Source organism: Nelumbo nucifera, chromosome 5 (genome assembly GCF_055504915.1).
Source record: "Nelumbo nucifera cultivar China Antique chromosome 5, China Antique-T2T, whole genome shotgun sequence".
Classification (NCBI taxonomy): domain Eukaryota; kingdom Viridiplantae; phylum Streptophyta; class Magnoliopsida; order Proteales; family Nelumbonaceae; genus Nelumbo; species Nelumbo nucifera.
In genome coordinates, this window is record NC_142653.1 from 5,421,111 (window position 1) to 5,441,240 (window position 20,130).

The following is a 20,130-nucleotide window of genomic DNA, read 5'->3' on the forward strand; positions in this document are numbered from 1 at the left end:
GTCTTGTGTTCTCATTTCTCAAGGTTAATGCATCGGCGACGCCCATTGTTTTCAATTTGATCGTTGTTCCACTGCAATTGGTGACAATTGATCGGTCGTTGCTTCGAAATTTATTAGTGCCTTGTGCATACTCAAGACCAGCGGAAAGGTGAAGCTTTTTCTTAACGGATGGCTAATTGGCTATTGCATCTCCACCACCGGTGACTGATGCAAAGGTATGGTAGTGCAAATGATTTGCATTTTAGGCTGGTTTTGTTTGATTGCTGTACAAATTAAGTAAAATAAAAACAAAATAATAATAATAATAATAATAATAATAATAATAATAATAATAATAATAATAATAATAATAATAATAATAATAATAATAATAATAATAATAGTAATAGTAATAGTAATAAAAAAAGTAAAATAAAGCCTGAAGCAAAATAAAGGAAAACCCAAAACAAAATTAAACCAGAATTTGGGTGCATAACTTGTAAAACTCAGCTTTATGAAGAATTCTTAGAACATTTTGTTTAGGCTCAGTTTGGAAGAAGTATAAATATAAATATGTAGAATGCAAAACTTTGTATTTTATATTATTTTGTATGTATTTATACTATAAATACATACTTATGTTTAAGGGTGTTCTGGCTCCTTATTCTAAGGCTTATGGATTCTAGGTTGGGGTCAAGTTCTAACTCTTATCATATTTTATATTACAAAAAAAAAAAAAAGAGAAACATTATTCGATACATCTGTTGAACCGGTTGGTCAAACTATTGATCGACCTACGACCCATTCCATGGGTTTTGTGCTCTTTCATCATTTTACTTTTTTTTTTATTTGAAAATTTCTACAAATGATGATATCACGGGCTAGCCCATCACCCAGATGGTTGCATTGACAAGAGGAAAAAGCAATTGAACCGTTGGACCAGGCTTTTGAATACTGTCTGTGGATAACTGGATACACGGGTACAAGTGTACAATTCCTCCACCCTTTCTTTAAAAAGAAAACTAAAATTAAAAATATAAAAATACAAGAAAAGGGGTCAAAGTAGCAAAAACTTATGTGGATTCTATTGGATTGAAGGTTATATAGAAGCTTGCAATTTTAGATTTGAGGTTATGTTTAGTTTGAAAGAAAGGGAAAATCTATGATGCGAAAAAGAAAAGGTTAGGGAAAGGTGGGAAAACGTGTATAAGGTAAGGCCATGTTTGGTTTGGTGATGTGTATAAAATTGAGCTTCATTCTTTCAATTCTTATTCATTTTCAGCATAAGCCTCATTCATTTTGAAATGAAAAATGAGTTCATTGCTTAAAAATAGAGCTAACTTGCAACATGAAAAAATAAGGGTGCCTCATATTCCTCATTTTCATTGAAAAAAAAAAAACTCATCCAATTCATAGCAACATTTTCTCATTTTACCCCAATTTTGTCCATTTTAGAATTTTATTATTGGAAAGAATGAACAAAAATGAGAGTTGAATGAAAATAACCCAACATTGCTGCACTTATCTGTAATTGAACACTACCTGTCACAGATTCAATGCAAGCACAGGAAAAGTGGAGAAACAAAAAAAAAAAGAGCGGATCCCAAGTTATCCTCTCAGTTGAGATTTTTAATTAAACATGGCACTGATCATGTTAACTTGAGAAGTATAATTAAGGGAGCATTCCCTCCACTTTTAAAAGGAGACAAAGTGAACTCCCAAAAAAGATGCGAGGCTGCTTTTGGACTGTAACGCTGTTTTGTTATTCATCCTTGAAAGGAGTAAACGTCCAGAAATATTCTATACTTCTATTCTGATTAGGAAGTAGTTGTTGTATCAGTCCCTCAACTTCCACGTGATTTCTTGGTATTCATCTTTATCAACAATCTCTATCGGAGCTTGATGGCAGATTTTGAGCGTTTTCCGTGTTGCTTCCCACCCCAAAAGCTACAGAAGAACAGTAGTTTTAGTGAGTTTAACTTTTGCTTTTTTTTTTAATACTCTGCATTTAGTAACTTTTTACTGTTGATCGAGGAGCTATCAGCCTACATCCCCATTTTATAGACAGGGCATGTCCTAAACACAAAAAAGAAGGAAAGCAGACCTAATTAAAGGATGTTGAGACACTCATTTAAAGCACTCTAAGGATCCAATGCACAAGGAATAAACAAAAGAAGCAGCAGCTAGGAGGAATGTCTTTGAATTAGAAGAAGGCCAGAAAGACTAGAGTCCTGGCAAGGAGACTTGGAGTTGCCAAGCTCTTTTGATGTCAAGACTGAGCATCAGAATATGGATAGCTTTTGAATTCACTGTGCATGTTTGATCATGATCAACAGTCGAGATTCATTCATCTATTACCACCACTTTCTTTTTAATTTGGTTCCAGGTCCACTTCTTGGCCAACCCCTTGGATTTTTGGATATCCGACCAATAGTAGTCTTGTCCATGGCATAGTTTTAACAGGTAGGGGTGTTCACATTTAAGTTAACCGAACCATTGGCCTATTTTTGAAACTAAAACTAAAATCAAATCAAAGTCGATCCGTAAATCGATTGACCAGTTTCGTTAACTGCCGGTTTAGTTTATCGGTTTTTTGTTTTTTTTTTTTATATTTATAGTATATATTATAAAATATATATAAATATATAATAAAAACTAGAAATATATAAAATATTATATTTTAAATAATAAATAATATATTATATATTATAATATAAAATGCATACTTATTAATTTATAATATGTGGAAAATATAAAAATATATAATATAATTATACATAAAATATATAGAAATATATGTATACTAGTCAGTTCGATTAACTGCTGATTTTCTATATTGGTTAACCAAACCAGAATTTTCAGTTCAGCTTTTCGGTTTTTCTTGCTCACCCCTATCAAATGGTGTTGAGGGAGGCAGAACCAAAACGTCTAGTCTTAGGTGCCTTGCCCCTATACTAAGAAGCTACCACCTCTTTTCTTGAGAAGCTTGTGCCTCACCATCTTGTGCTTCAAATTGGTGAGGTGTAAGCCTTGTATAAAAAGCATTAAAACCAAAAAAAAAATTATAAATTAGTCGATAATATTTTTAAAATTAAAAAAAAATGATTATTTAGTTGTTTATAAATGAAATAAACGAAACTATACTAAAAAAATTCACATAATACTTCTTTTAAACTAAAAATATGTTATTTGTTTTTCTCTTACTAAATGTACATTTAGAATAGGGTTTCTTTTTTTTTTTCAAATCTAATTACTATCAATAAAAATGCCCTTCTACAAACAAATTTTATTTCTCTTGGACCCCGATCAAGTCTACCCCCGATACCTTATTGAGAAAATATCTAAAAACTATATAAATAAAGTAAAGCTATTTTTATTTAATAAAAAATATTATAAATGTAAAATAAATTTTAAAAAAGTATCACATTAAAGTGAACATAATTTAATAAAAAATAACTTGGAAAGAAAAAATATATAAAGAAATTATATATATATATATATATATATGATTAATTTAAGTAAACTAAATAAATGGACAATTTTATTTAGGTAAACTATTACCATAAAACATCTGATTAATTTCAAGACCAAAAATGAATATAAATATAAAAATTGGTATAAAATAAATAAATCATACTCTTAATGCATAAAATATTTCAAATAATATATATATATATATATATGTATATGTATATACACTTATGTACATACACTATATTCATATACATAAAAATTAAAAAATTATATTTATATTTTGAAGCTTACGGCTCAAACCACCTCTCTTCCATCTTTAATCTTTTAAAAAATTATACACTATATTAAAGACATGACACAGGAATAGGGATGCAACTTTTTTGGGTTAGGGTTAGAATTTTGTCAGAATTTTAATGGGCCCAACCCGAAACAATATAAACTGATAACTCGGACCAAGCCAGACTTGCACCCTACACAGGAAGTGACTTGGGTTACTACTCATATGATACCTGTTGATTGGTTATAAGTCTTTACGATATCATGTCTTTACTATCGAATCCTTTGAAAAACTAGTAAGAGGGATTTTATTTCTTTTATGTGGTGCACATAGACATAGTGGACAATCTAATTCCTCCCCATCTAAAGGTAATAATGGGCCGGGGAGGACGCAGGAATTAGGAACTACATATAATAAGTACCATAGCCCACGTTTAAGCCCAAGCCCGGATCCAATTACCAATTAATTCTACGGTTCTACCCTGACATGAGAAGATGGGGAAGAGGGGAAAGGTTGGGAGATTTCTGAATTCTGACCCTTGAAAATTGGTCCCGGGTCCGAATGGGGGCTTTTAGGAGAACGTATCTTTCGCTATCATGTCTTTCTGATCATTAGTTGAATGGTCCAACCCTTCCATTGCACAGTTACACGGGGATCAAGGAGTGGGGATTGATCAGATTGCACGTGAGGTCCAGTGAATTTACCACAAACAGTAACCACCTCAGCTACTAAATCAACTATACATTTAGGGGTGTTTCATGTTTGCCTGTTTGACAACATCAGCGTGCATTAAGAACATCTTGGGAAGTTGTCTGGGAGATGTTCCCAATGCACGGTTGGAATATGTTGTAGGGCACTCCCTGTAGACGGTAGATGTGAATTCTGATTTTGTTCTAGAAAATAAAACAGCTGCTACATCAGAAAAAAATACTAAAATAAATAAATAAATTGTCGAAAAACCTTGGAGTCTACTTGCCACTATGTCATAAAATTCAACGGAGGTGATTTCAATAATCAAACTTCAAAAGAGGTTTCAGTATTGGTTAAAAGGTTCAGGGGAAATTTCAGCAATTTACCGAAAGAAAATATCTGCCACATCACTAATCAATCATATTATCAAAACCGTTGATTTTATTTTCAAAAGCAAAGCCCAACATGTTATCAAATACCCCTTATTATTTGCTGACATGACAAAGTAATATAGCATCTCAGGATAGTGTTAGACCAATTAAGTAGCAAGACTCAATATAATCAAATATTGAAGAAATAGTTAATAGACTACTAAAAATGCCTTAAACATGGTTTGTAAGCTCCATAAGCAAACACCTATAACAGGCAAGAGGGGTCTGTCACTGAAGTTCTCCAAAGAAAAGGCTTTCCGTACATTCAACCACCAGTCGGGGGATCTCCTCTATAATCGTCTATAAAGCTAACCCATATATAAGGTGGTGCTCACTATATATATCTCCGAGCTCATTTATCTGGCAACCCTGGGACGGTGGGCCATTGTGGATTGGGAGATTTTCTGTTCATGGCTCTCTGCTTATTTCATCTAAAACCCACCGGCCAACCCATTCTATATCTACACCACACATTGTTTCAACGTAACGCACCACACATTCAACGAGTTTTGGCCGTAGGACCAGCTTTTCGTAAGGGTCCCGTTTGGGAAGGCTAAATTGAAGATTCACCAAACCTTGTTAGGGCTGCTTTAAAGTGTTTTGAACAAGTAATTCAAAAGGGCTGTTCAGGAGGGATTCATCATTGATTGATCTGCATTGACTGAGTCGCTTCCAAGAAGTTACCAAAATTAGCTTGACCTAAAAGTTAATTTCACAGCTCAACGTAAGCATTTTTGGGCTTTTCAATCTATGACCATGGTCTCACAGTTTTCTGAGTAGAAAGTAGAAAGTAAAAACTATGTAACTTGAACCACAAGAGGCCACAGTGGTGAAATCCCTCCCAAACGGGCACAAAAAACCTATATAAAGTGGGCAGTACTAGTCCTCCAAATGACCGACTGACGGTGGATTAGAACTGCCCACATTTTTAACCAAATTCATGGATTAATTGTCCGTGTGGACCAGCCTGGCACGATGGCCCGGACCATGCTGGGCCTGAGTTCCCAGGTCAATGATCCGGCACAGTATGCAGTATGGCATGGCATGGCCCGCGGGCCCGTAGTGGGTCACGCTTGGCCAGCCCGATGAATTAGCTGTTAGGGGTCCCCAACAGCTAGTTTTAGCTTTTTGAGGTTTTTTTTACAGAAATAGCCCCCAACAACTATATAGGGAGAGTATTTATGTATTATGGTTTTGGGAGGGAAGAAAGAATGACACAGATGCCCCCAACAACTATATAAACAGTTAGTTTGGGGGGCATTTTGGGTAAAGTAATAAATAACTTTACAATAATTAAAATACCCCTCCTAACAACTAGTTTTTAGTGTATTTTGGGTAATTAAATTATTTTCAATCCTATAAATAGCCTTATCCTCCACCATTCTTATCGCACCAATTCTACAATTCTCTTAATCTTTTCTCTAATTCTCATACTCTCTCAAATCTCAATCTCTCATACATTCTCTGATTCTCCAATTCTCAACTTTATTAAAGTTCCAACAAGAAGAAGACTTATTCAACAGCTCAAGCATCTCAAGTTAGCAATTTGGGAGGGTTGGGTTCCTGGAGTTGAAAGCCTTCAACTATTGAAATCAAGTTGGGATTCTGAACTAGCAATCTAGGTAAATGCAATTAAATTAATTTTTATTTTTTTAGAATTAAAAAATGGTCAACTCCTCCTAAAACCAATTCCCCAACATGCTCAATGTCGATGAGATTTAGTCACAGCATGGTAGTGTTAGCACCGATATGGATGCTATGATATTGATGGAACCACCACCCCTATTACTGATAATAGGGAAAATAAAAAGGTCACTAAGTTGATTAGCCCGGTTTGAAAAATATTTAAAGATGAGGAGGTTCAGGAAAGGGAAAAAGAGTTGTTTGCCAAAATGTAGGAAGACTTCAACTATTGTAGCAAGGGTGGTACTGGCCATTTGGGCAAACATTTGCTCACCCATGAGAAAGAAGAAGAAGAAGAAGAAGAAGAAGACGAAGGGAGAGAAACAAACTGGGCGGGGGGTTTTGGTACTTTTAAATATTCTCAAGAAAAAATGAAGCAAGAATTAGCAAAATACATTGTACATGCTGAACAACCATTTTTGTTAGCTAAAGATACTAAATTTGAAAAATGGTTACGTAATTTTGTAAATCCACAATTTAAAAAATTTTCTAGGAATACTATTAGATCATATGCTTTAAAAATTTTTTATTCATATAAACAAAATTTAATTTATACATTATCAAATCTTAATTCTAAAGTTGCAATTACTTATGATATTTGGGCTTCTAAATTTAACATAAGTTATATTTGTGTTACCAATCATTTTATTGATAAAAATTGACTTTTAAAATAAAAGAATTTTAAGTTTTACTAGGCTTGAATGGCCACATATTGGCCCAACAATTGCTGCAAGTATTTTAAATACCTTACATGCTTATGGAGTTGACAATAAACTATTTTCTATTAGTTTTGATAATGGTAGTAATAATGATTCAACAATAAATATTTTAAAATCTCAATTAAAACCATGTTTAAATGTTAAATTATTTCATACCAGATGTGCATGTCACATCTTATATTTATGTATTCAAGATGCTTTAAATATTATTTCTACTCATATTTCTAAAATTAGAAATTTTATTATATATTAAAAGTTCTAAGCAAGAAAACAAGAATTTAAATATTTATGTCAAAATTATGGTTTAAAATATAAACATTTTATATTATATGTTAAACATAAATGAAATTCTACCTATTCTATGTTAGAAAGTTGTATTTCTCACAAACAAATTCTTAGTGAGTTTTATAATGCAAAAATGCCTACTAATATTATATTTGAGGAAGACTGGGAAATGGCAATTTGTATAAGAGATTTTTTAAAACATTTTTATGATGCAACAAATGAATTATTGGGTATTTATTATTCAACTAGTTGTAATTTAGCTTATCAATTAATGATGATTAATGATTGTTTTGCAAAATATAGAAAGAAACCACAATTTAAAAGTATTATTGAAATAATGGCAAATAAATTTAAAAAATATTGGGAGAACATTTCTTCTCTTTATTGCTTATACCTATAATATTAGAGCCTAGAATTAGGAAAGATGGTTTAGATATTTTAATTGAAACATATTGTGAGAATATGGATATTGAAATTGGAAATAAAATAGAAGAAATTAATAGTTTATTATTTGAAATGTATAGTTTATATGAACTTGAAGCAATATGGAATAATGAAAATTCTACAACTTGTACAGTTGCATCTTCCACTTCTGAATTTGAGTCCAGTAGTGGAAGAGAAAAACTTTTTTATTTAATAAGTAAGAGGCCAAAATCCACTGCCTCGACAACAAGTTGATTTATTGAACTTAATTTTTATTTACAAGCATTTTTTTTTTTTACTTTAGGTGATTTTTCCTTCACCTCGAAGGGAACAAATACTTTTGATATTTTAGCTCGGTGGAGTGATCATGCAAAAAAATTATCCAGTTCTCACTGCCATGACACATAATCTACTAACCCCTTCGGTGTTTACAATTCCATCAGGTCTTGTTTTAGTGCAGGTATTAGAGTGTTGGACAACAAGAGAAGCTGTATGAATGATTAAAGTTTAGAAACATGCATCTGCTTTAAAGATTGGTTGTATGCTAAAGATAGATTGCAAGACAAAGGAGGGCATGACACTACACCTGATGTTTCACTTGAAGAAGATGATCAAAATCAAGAACAATAGGAGAAAATGATGAAGTCAATATTTTTTGTATACTTAATAGTTGTATAGCATTTTTCAAATTATTATGAATTTTGTTTTAATTTTATTTAAGTTATTTGATATTTTATAATAATATAATTTTTTATTTTCAATTTGTAACTACATTGTATTTTTTATGTTTTATTAATATTCCATTTTCCAATTTTCATATTTCATTCACCCAACCATTATATGCTTTGTATCATTCAAATTTAAATGAAATAAAATTCCTATTTTTTTTTCTAATTTGTTATTCACTTTGAGTCTTTGTCTCTTTGACTTCTTATTTGGATAAGTTTTTTTTCATTTTTTTTAGATTTCTTATTTTTTCAAATAGTTCCCAAAGGAAAATTAAATATTTTAATTTTACTTAGCAAAGAAATAAAAATAATAAAAAAAACGGTCTGGCCCGATTCAACCCACGCCACACTCTAGCTCATAAAATTTCAGGTTGCAGTTTCTTTTGGGAATAGTAAGGCCCTAGCCTTTTCTCAAGGCCTGGAGCTGGCGAATTATTTAGAAGGAAAAAGATTGTGTTCGAAAGTGATTGTCAAACCTTGGTCACAGCAGTCCACAAAATAAATGCCTTCTTAGCTAATGATGCTGTTTTTCTGGTTCAGTATATTTGAAATAGTTTACAAAAGTTGAACATCTCAGTGTCTTTTGTAAATAGGAATGCGAACTCTATGACCCATAAGCTAGCTATCAGGGGGCTGAAAGATTCTGTTTTGTACATTCAGGCGAGCCGGGTTGAATCCGGGAGTTAGCCTTGAAAGATGGTCTTCCTGCCATCACTAATTAATCTAAAAAAAGGGTAGTAGTTGATGAAGACTTGCTGCTATCCAAAGAAGTGGGGTAAAGGACCGGAATGCCGTTGCTCGTGCTCGTGGTCCTAAGTCCTTAACCCCAACCCCAAGACGGTTGTAAAGTTGTAAGTTAAAACATCCGCTGCTCCGCTCTCTGAGTAATAATAACAAACAAATAATAGATACAAGCAAAGCCTCTTCTGTCTTGTCTTTGGGAGCTTAATTGGTTTTAATTTCCAATGTTTTCAATACGTCGTTGATTTGGCCAGTCGAACCGTTTGAATCGTTACCCAATTAGGATTCTGGGTTTGATTCAGTCAAGATCTGTTAGTCGGTCAAAAATCGTGATTTGGTCATGAGGCGTTTAATTCTGCCAATTCAACCATTGACCTGTTCGACCTAGTGACCCCGCATGTTGTACATTCAATGCATGCAAAACTTTTAAAGGCCAAAATTTTGTATTCTGATGTCTGATTATAGTGATTTTTATTTTTATTTTGAATAACTTTTAGAGATCTATACATCCCAATGTGCCACAGGCACCTTCCCTTTTTGGCTTCAAATAACAATTTTTAATATTTTTATAAATTAAAAACTAAATTAAAACATAAATTAAATATAAAATAATATATATAACATATCTAAAACACATATATACATTATTTATTGCTAAACTATATGAATCATTCGATCCAAACAGTTGAACCGATGACCCAGGACTCGGAGGCAAAAACGGTTCGACCACTGGATCGGTTTTGAAAACATTGCTCATTTCTAAAGCTAGACTAGATATTGTGAGTCTGCGCGCGCGTGATGATGACGGAAGGGATGACCTTGGAGAGCCCTTTAATGAAGCCGGAGGGGCAAGAAGCAGGATTTGGGAAGATGCAAGTGGGAAACCATTAACCATTGAAGACATCACGTGGGGCGTGACCCACCGGTTTCTGAAAAGGGGAGGCATCTCTCACGCCATCTCCCATGTTTCTTGAATCCTCAATTCCTTCCTTGCCCCACACGCTTCTCATCACTCATCACCTTCCTTTTTTTTCTCTCAATCTCTCTCAACCAAACAAACAAACAAAGAACAATAACTCGTTCAGTTCAACTACTAACATGTAAAGCAGAAAATTATGAGGAACAAAAGGGAAAATTTCTATTCATGGATATAATTAATATTGTTGATACAATTTACAAGAGCATGAGAGAGACATGAGACTTTTTTTTTCTAGTTTCTACTAACCATTAATCTTTCTTCCTACAAAAGATCAATTAATGACACTAATTTTTCCTAAGAAGGAAAAAAAAAAGAACTGGAGATCGAGACATACAAGCCCTGAACAAAAAGACGAGGGATTGTGGTTGTGATACTAGTGCTGCGTTTTCTCATCTTCTAACAAGCTGCAGATGGGTGGGTGAAGGGATTAAAGAAATGAGGTTTGGGTGCCATCGCAAATGAAGTCTTAGTGGATCCATCGCTGGTGATGCCGCCGATCCTCTCGCATGATGGGCACATGGTGAGCGTGGCCGCCGGCAGCTGCATGTATAGAGGCTGCGCTAGCTTCAAAGCTTTTAGCTCTTGTAGCTCCTTCTGTAATCTCCTGTTCTCATCTGTGAGCGTTTCACAGCATTTCTTCAAGAATTCACAGTCTACTTCCGTTTGCTTCAGCTTTGTCCTGTTATAAGAAGCGATCGATAATAACATCAACAAGTTGATTTATTTATACCAGTTCAGATGTAGACTATTTTTTAACACATAAACCAACAAAAATATCCAAGAGAGAAAAAACTATTTTTCCTGTTAATTTTCTACGACAAGGACTAAGAAGCAGACCTGGCTCTTCTGTTTTGGAACCAAACTTCCACTTGTCGAGGCCGCAGGTTCAATTGTTTCGCTAAGGCTTGCTTTTGCTTCTGATATTTCCCGAAAAAGAAGAAAAATAGCATTAGGAAAAAAAAAAAGAAGAAATAACCTATTGAAAGTAGTAATATAGTAACATGATAAAAGGGTTAATTAAGACCTAAAAAAGAAAAAAAAAAAATAGAGTACTACCGGATTGAGAGTACTGTGCTCTTTAAAGCTGTCCTCTAAGAGGGCAGATTGTTCTTTGGTAAGCCTAAGTTTCTTCCTTGCACTACCCTCTTCATCTTCATCGCTGGCCCTGGAAGACACCTTCTCTACCTCCAATTCTTCATTCCCCAGATCCCTCTCCTTCTTGACGCTAGCGTTGGAAAAAGATGAGATACCACTATGAGGAGAAGTTTGCCGGCACACATCGGTGGCCGAATTGTCACAAGCCTTGTTCACGTCGATCTTCACGGCTTGATATTTCTCGTCCGAAAGGCTTAACGTTAGAGACGGCTCATCGCTGGTTATTGCCATTGACGTAGTGGAGGAGGATAAGAATAAGTTGTCAAAGTTCAAGCATGGTTTATTCCTTCGATGATCAGTAGACCTCGGTCGTGTCTCAGCAGGCTTACCTTCGCAGCCCAAACCTAGACCAAGCCCCGTGTTGCACAGATCCTCCTCAAACCCCATGTTGTTGGATCGATTTCAATCAAACACGGCACCGGTAGAAATATGGACTTTTGTCTGAGTTGTGTCGATCCTCTTGTAAGGAACGGAGACGGAGGAGGAGGACGAGAAAAACTGAAAAAGAATGAAGACTTTGGGAGGTGGTGGGTGGCTACGATGATTATTAATCAAAGGAATGAATGAGTAGAGAAACGAATCTGGCGTGAGAAATTATGAAAATCCCCATGTCTCTCTCTCTACATAGGTTGACCATGAGAACCCCACTACTACTATTATTATTGGTCCCAGTCTCTAACAAACAAATTAACAAGCAATAACTCTCTCTCTCTCTCTCTCTCTCTACACATGTATAGAATGGGTGAAATGATGAATACGTGGATTCACATGATGTGAGTGGATGCACCACAGTATACACTACAAAGAACCACATCAAGAGAATGATTCGTCCTCGCTTACACCATCCACTCCGCACCCACGTACCTTATTAACTATTACATCTCTTTTCGTGTTCTTTTTTTGTCCTTTTTAACTTTACATGTGGACAATTATGCTGCAACTTTTCCTTTGCTTAGCGTATGCTGTAACCACTTTACGGGGTATTATTTTCACTATATATATATATATATATATATATATATATATTGTTTCGCTACCTGGTCGGTGTGCGTGTGCCCTTTGCATCACCTACAATACATGGTGCTAATTTACTAGGTTAATTTGTCTCAATTGATTAACCTAGCTACTAAATATCACCAGATACAATTTGGGTTGCTTTCTATTTAACTATATATTCAGAAGTAATCGGTAGGTGCATGTAATGGTAGAGTCCAGAGAGAGGATTTTAATGCTCTAGTTTTCTGTATGTTAATTTGTTGTTGTAAGAAAAGATAAAAAGAATGGAAAAGAGAAAAGTAGGTGGAAGACACCAAATGAGTTAGAGTTGAGAGAGTTATAATTCATTCACAAGAATCCAGATCTTTGCTTAACTAGAAAGTTGATGTAGAGTGTTTTGGACCACTACTACTAGGAAGTGCATGTGTGTGTCTGAACACATCCATTCAAATTCAATAATGGTTTTGTCGGCTATACTCATTTTAATTTTAGGTCACCTATATCCAACACCATTTTTTCTTATTTATTTATTACATGAAAGTAACAATATCGATCCATCTCAACAAACAATATCGATCCACCTCAACATCAGTTTTCTAGACAAGATTGATGACGCAAAGTGCAACCCATAATTAAGGTGAAAGTGATCATGGTCCACACCCTGCCCACGCTCACGGACCAGGTGGGTTTGGGTTTCAAGAATCAATGCCCGCCCGCTCCACCACACCCAGCAGCTGCATGCCTAACTATAGCTCCGACTGTCAAGTCAGTACTGATCAGTTTTAATTTGTCATGTTTCTTTGAGTATTGTACTAATTAAATTGGAGTTACTGCTATATATAAAAGGGAGGGAGAAAAAAAAAATCTCCTATGGCCATGGTTGCAGAATTTTTTTTTTTTTTTTGTAAGCCTCCAATAAGATACGAACATGGCATGCAGTACCTTTGTCAAATTTAAAATACTCGAGTGACTTTTCTGTTCATTTGATAGCTGGGGTGTCTGTGTTTTATTGGGGGGCCATGAACTTCTCAGAATTAATGGATTTCTATCATTTATAGCTGTGTTTTATTGGTGTTTAATTACAACACCAAAGGCCACCCTATACGTGGAATTAATAGATTTCTATCATTTAATTTTCTTGGCCATTGCATTAAGGTCCTATATATTAATTTGGAGCCATAGAACCGATATCCTCTAATCTGTAATTAAACCTTTTCGGGTCAAATAAATGGTGGTCCATGAACTGAGAAGTAGTGTTGATCATTGAGCTGGTTTGGCTGGCCACGTATAGCATCAGCAATTTGATTGATGTATGCACTAGAATTCTGGTGCCCCCACTTACTTATGTACATGTTTGACAACTAATGAATTTTGAAACTATAAATTGATTTAGTTTATTTGATTTTCTGGAAAAGTAAGAGGAAGGGAGAAGTTCGTGATGAGAGATGAAGAGAAAGTTTAAGGAAGGATTATCCAAATCTTTGTCGACAAGTATCAAAAGCAAACAGATGGTCATTGACTTTGACACACAGTTGAATACTGGAGTGGATATATGTATATCAACAGTAATAAATAAATAATATATATCAAAAAATAGAGAATTAATATTTTGGTTACCCCTTCCCCTAACTCATCACTTTAATGTATAAATAAAAGGGATGATTGGAAACAATTGCAATATGAAGAAAGTAAGGGCATAATTAATCAAATGAAATGGGCGATGTCATCAGAGTGATAAAGCAAAAATCGGCATTAATTAATTAAACGAAATAACAAAGGTTAATGGTGGTGGAGGTGGAGGTTCTCCTTCTCATGTAGACAGTCCTCCCCCTGGGCCTGGGCCTGGGCAATCTGTGCTGGTAGAGGATAAAAGTCATAAAGCAAAGAGATATGGAGTTGGGCGTGGGTGGACGCGTGTCAAGTGGAAGAGGTACGTAAGGGGTAGAAAAGGGTAAAGAAAGGAGGAGAGGCAGAGGTTAGGCACTAAGGCCCCACCAATGATTTGGTATGATGGGCATTCGATTCCGTGGGGGACGATTGTGGAGCGTAGAAGTTGGCGTTGGCGGAAGCCAGAGAGACTCTGAGAGGGAGAAAGAGAGAGATTGAAGAAGATAAGGTTATGCGATGAGATGATGATATGGGCCGGGGCCCGGGGCCCGGGGCCCGGGGCCGGATGTTGTCCTGTCTTTACTGCCAGCCGACCGTGTTGGTAAGATGAGAAGTGCGCTTTGTTTGGCTTTTCTTCGTCCCTGTCCATACCAACCGTCCAAATCAAGGAAACCAAGACTTTTGTCTACATTGTCCACTGCACATCTATTCCTAATCCCTTGTTTATTTTTTCATGTTTATTATTAATTATTTAAATTGCAGTCTACGCAATCTATTCCTACTTGTGTTCATTATTATAACCATATGATATGCATCATATGTTCATCATCATCATCCTAAAAAATTTATTAAAAAAAAGATAAAAAGATTTCGAGGGTGTTGATGAACTGTTAATAAGAAGCCAATGGTTTCGTATTGGACAACAAAAGTCTAGTCAGAGTTATACTGTATATATCCTCTTTTGATTTTATGAGTATGTATATATGATGAAAGAGCATCTAGCCATCCATCATCATCAACGCACCGACTTTCTAAAAGCAAGACAAGCCTTTACCCCACTCACAACTCTCTTTTCTCTCTAATTGCGGAATTGGGTCTGCAAATGGGAACATCATGCTTCCGTTTAAAAGCTATGAGGGATCCATTTATATATTATTATACATAGACCCATGTCATTCCCACTACATTTGCTGATTCACTCATCTCTCTCTCTCTACAAGATGGGCATGCAATCAAGCATAATGGTCCCACTTAGATTATTATTATGTGGGAATGTAGAAAACTGTATTGCACTGTTAGTTAAAGGACTCGCCGGCCGGGAAACTTGTGGAACAAAAGTTAAAGGCACTGGGGCCAAAGGTCGAATATATAGTTGGTTGGAGCTAATTCTGCCACCTTAATTAGGGTTGAGTAATTAAATCAACATGCATGCTTTTATCGTATTGTGTTGTGTCGTCAACTCTACCCATATAGATCTGCTCGATCGTATCAGAGGCAATTGAAATAGTGGGCGTTCATGTGCCATGTCCCAAGTCAATACATACTCAAAACAACTTGGCCAGTTCATGCATGCTTCTCTCTTAGCTATCCGGTCCAGATTGTAACCAGATCGATCGAGCACCAACCATGCATGATATGGATAATGGACTGGAGGCAAGAGCCGCTGGCCCGTTGGGTTGGAGCAAGACCCCACCATTACTACGTAGTTGTTGTGTACTAACTAGACCAGCACACCCCTGCCCACCGCCCCGTTTCCATGTTTGGACTTTGGAGTCGTCGTCACTCACTCCTCACCGCCTCACCGGGAAAACGACCGAGTCGGGTCACACACTCACCCTTCTTCTCATGTTCCAGTTCCACAACCTGATATAGTAAGTTATGACTTGTTTCAACTTTATGGAGTATGGAGTATGGGTTCTGTACGTAATTCAAAATTGTGAACCAATCAAATAAACTAAAGTTGCTTTTCACAATTATATTATATTCCAGAGCTAGCTTTTTTTTTTTTTTCTTTATGTTGAACAAGTTCAAGTGGGGTGAACAATTTCATCATCAAATTAACCGGTTGTTATACATCCAAACACAAAGTGATCATGGTTGAGTGAGGGACCAGTCAGCCCTAATCCAACCCATATCTTAAATACTAGTTATATTTCTAAATGCTAACTTTTAACACAACCCAACCTAGCAATGTAGCCTATAATTAGTAATAAGCTGCAGGTGTGGGGGTCAGTTGCTTTTTTTTGTTAGCCCGGCCCAACTGAAGAAGCTTCAACCCTATCATCAACACGGCATTTGATCCATCATCATCATCTGTCTCATTAATGTCAGACCAGTTGTTGCTGTTCCAGATTGGAAGACGAGTTCAAGAGTCGTGTATGCAATAATTTCCATCGCTGTGGTATTCAATTTATCCTCCATCCTGCGAGTGGAGGAGAGGAGAAACAAATATGTGGGGCCCCAAAAGGTCCATTGAAGATTGAGATCTCTGTTAGAAAGTCTACTACTGCAGCATGTAAAGCTGTAGGAAATTTGAAAAAGAAATTATTCTCTCTTGTTTGATGGTCTTTGTCAGTCCAAATTACCATGGTAATTGGCCTGTCTTCAAGCACAAAGTAAATCTAAACCAAAACCAACTGAGAATGAAGTAACCAAAATTATTGTTCCATTGGTTAACTAGTAAAAAGGAAACAATTAAAGACCCTATAGAGAGAGAGAGAGAGAGTGATCAGAGAAGGTATAGTAAAAGTAGTAATAATAGTACTGGTAGAAGTATTTTACTTGTGGGTTAGTGAATTGAAACTATTTGTCTCTGTTATAAATAGAAATAACTGAATGGAACAAATTAAAGTTTATGTTGAAACTTCATCGTTAAGAGCGAGAGAATGATCATCAAATTAATTAAAATTCACAAATGAATGTCAAGATATGATCATAATTCTATTTATTACATGCATGGAAACACATTTTTGAGTGTCAGTACCTCGAAATGGACGTCAAACTTGTAAATGATGAAACTTGAATGCCATGATATATCGATGTTGCAGCCCATTTGTTTTGGAAAACCATTATTGTACTCATGATATGGCGCAGTATAGTATTAAATTGTTCATTGGCAGAGCAAAATTTTAGCTCTCAAGATGCATTTCATTGTACCAGTACGGAAAGTTGTCTAATTACCATATATATTTACTCTACTCGAAGCTTTAATTAGTTAATGTGTCTTCAATTGAACTCCTTTCATGTAATCATGTCCCTAGCTAGGGCTCAGTTTGTTTGCATTTTGCAGTGAAGAATTTCATACTCATGTAAATGCATGGGAGTGCCAATAGCCAATAGCTAGGTCCTGCTTTGCTTTTATTTCAGATTTGACATTTTCCTTCTTGTTTGTGACAAATTAAATAAAGTAGGAAATAAAAATGAAGTGGTTCCCACTTCATATGAAAAAGATTAACATTGAAGATAGGAGGAGGTTAAGGCTATGTTTGGGAGTGAGGTAGGAATTGAAGCAATATGTTGCGGGCCCTCACTTAAAATGAAAGAATTATTGAGGTATGAGGAAGGTGTTGCAAATTTTGCATTAGTAATTAGTTTTTGGAAGCAATTAAAATATATATGCACTGTCAATGAATGTAATTAAATGCTGGTTTAATGCAAGTTGAAAGTCTCTAATGACATCAACAAGGAAGAAGAGATAAGAAACGACACCAAATTAGGTATTGGAAAAGGATTTGACAATAATGCCCCATCAAGATCGATAAAGTAGAAGAAAAAAAAATATATAATTCAGAAAATAGACCGACCCCAGAGTGGGAGAATGTATTCGTTCAATTCTTGCCGTTGATAATGGGGATGATGACAGTGAGTGATGTATTAGTAAATTAAGGTGGCAACAGGTCAAGTCAAACTATAACATCGAATTGGTGGAATATAGCCAAAGTTGCAGTAGTGCTACTGGCCTGTGCTTACCTAGTCCGGCTCGACTTAGACCGATCGAGGGCTAAGTGAAAGAGTCCGGCCCAAGGAGCTAGTACTGAAGTGAAGGGAGGGCTTAATTAATTGTGTAAGGTGGCATCTCCTTTTTGATAAAAATAATAGTTGTTGTGTGTAGGTCCAAAATGTGACATATTGTCGAGTGGGAGTGGCCAACGTAACGTTATACGCTATGCTTCCATTGTCCCTTATTCCATTTGGCTTTACAAGTGACTCATCCAAATCCAATCCAATAATCCATGGAATAACGACTGAAGGAGTCAATATGCAAAAGCCAATCCAACTCAAAACAAATTCTATATTCATTATTTACATCTTTTTTCTTTACATAATTATTAATTATATTATCTTCGTAAAGTCAATGCCCAATCGAGACTTCTTTTATTATTGAATTCAACTAAATATAAAATAAAAGAAGAAGAATAAGATTGATTTCATGATGAAAATGAGGTGGTGGAACTAACGACATTCATTTCTTGGAGGTTCCAGGAGGTATCCTTTGCTAGTTCTCCTTCAATTCTATTAATTTCTATGTGCCGTAGATACGATTCATATTATGTATCAATCCCCCGAATGTGAACATTAATTCCATCTGATGAATCACTTGTAGATCAACAGAACAGAATCCCCATCACGTTGTGGTGGGCCCAGTGGCGTCAACCTTTGATCTCTTTTATTATTTATTTATTTTTCTTCTGTTAAACATCACCTCAATGAAGTCAACGACAATCATGCATGTAAGAAACTTTTTTTTTTTTTTTGTTGGTTAGAAGAAAGAAAAGGAGGGAAGAGATGCTTGCTGTTGCAGTTGCACCAAGGTGGGGATACATTCAAAGCTTGGGGGAATATTATTTCTCTTAACCTTGTCATATTGTTATTTGTAGTGGGGTCCCTGTGTTGGTTTGCATTGCATTCCACCACTGCAGTGCATTTCATCAAGATATATAGAGAGAGAGAAAGAGAATTCACGCTCAGTGGCAAGTTGACAATTACGAAATTAAAAAAAGTAGTTGAAAAGTGGTCCTAACAATTAACAACGGGCTTTCCAACCGTCACCAACTACATTACATTACTTTGGTCAGGTCATGGTGGACAGTCTCAAATCAACCATGAAATTTATTAAATGCTTCATTCGGTTTACATCTAAACCTATATATATATTTAGACCAGTGGCTGAAGGTTTTCCAAATATCCATTATATACCCATAGAAAATTAATTTGTTCATGAACCCGACTGATAGCAGAAAAACAATTTGTTTGTTGGATGGTGATCACAGCTTAGAAGAAGCCACGTGGAAATCATAATTCAAGCTCATTCTCTGACTACACCATTAATTTGAAAATTTTGGGTCCAAACAGAGGTTGACCCATCTGAAATTGTTGAACAGCACATGGCCAATCCCAATATGAATAGATTCTCTTTTAAAATGGTAGGAAGGATATTTGGGGGTAATCTGTTCCGTCTCTTACATGCCCATCCCTTTTTCACTAGACTTCGACTCTTTCTGACAGCATATATTTTCCCTTATAAACACTTTCTGCAAAATTTTTTACTGTTATACCCTCTAACTATAATAATATTTCTTGGTTCATATTTTAAAATTTTTAAAATATAATCTCAATTTTTCTAGAATTCTAGTATTGTCATACTTATGTTTTCAAAAACGATAGTGGTCTCATGATGGGGTGAATCAGCTATAGTCAGAAAGGAGTGATACCGGAAGAGTTTTGATTATATATATATATATATATATATATATATATATATATATATATATATATATATATATATATATATATATATATTAATTTGTTGAATCCTAATTCTTGAAGCCAATGTAGTATGAAATTTTGCATCATTAACTCATCTTTAACAACAAAGGGAAAATCTATGATACTGGAAAAACATGGTATCGGAAATGAATACCACCTGATTGATCACCTTTTTTTATGATACCAATTGATTGGT

General features: G+C 35.3%; 1 protein-coding gene across 1 annotated transcript; it reads right to left on the minus strand.

Moving 5' to 3' along the window:
- Positions 1–10,543: 10,543 nt before the first annotated feature.
- Positions 10,544–12,234, minus strand: LOC104589130 (homeobox-leucine zipper protein HAT22-like). Its single transcript, XM_010247336.3, has 3 exons — positions 11,466–12,234; positions 11,247–11,326; positions 10,544–11,088 (listed from the first exon to the last, which is right to left on the minus strand). The coding sequence occupies exons 1-3, from the start codon at positions 11,949–11,951 to the stop codon at positions 10,806–10,808; spliced, it is 849 nt and encodes a 282-aa protein (XP_010245638.1). The 5' UTR covers positions 11,952–12,234; the 3' UTR covers positions 10,544–10,805.
- Positions 12,235–20,130: the final 7,896 nt, after the last annotated feature.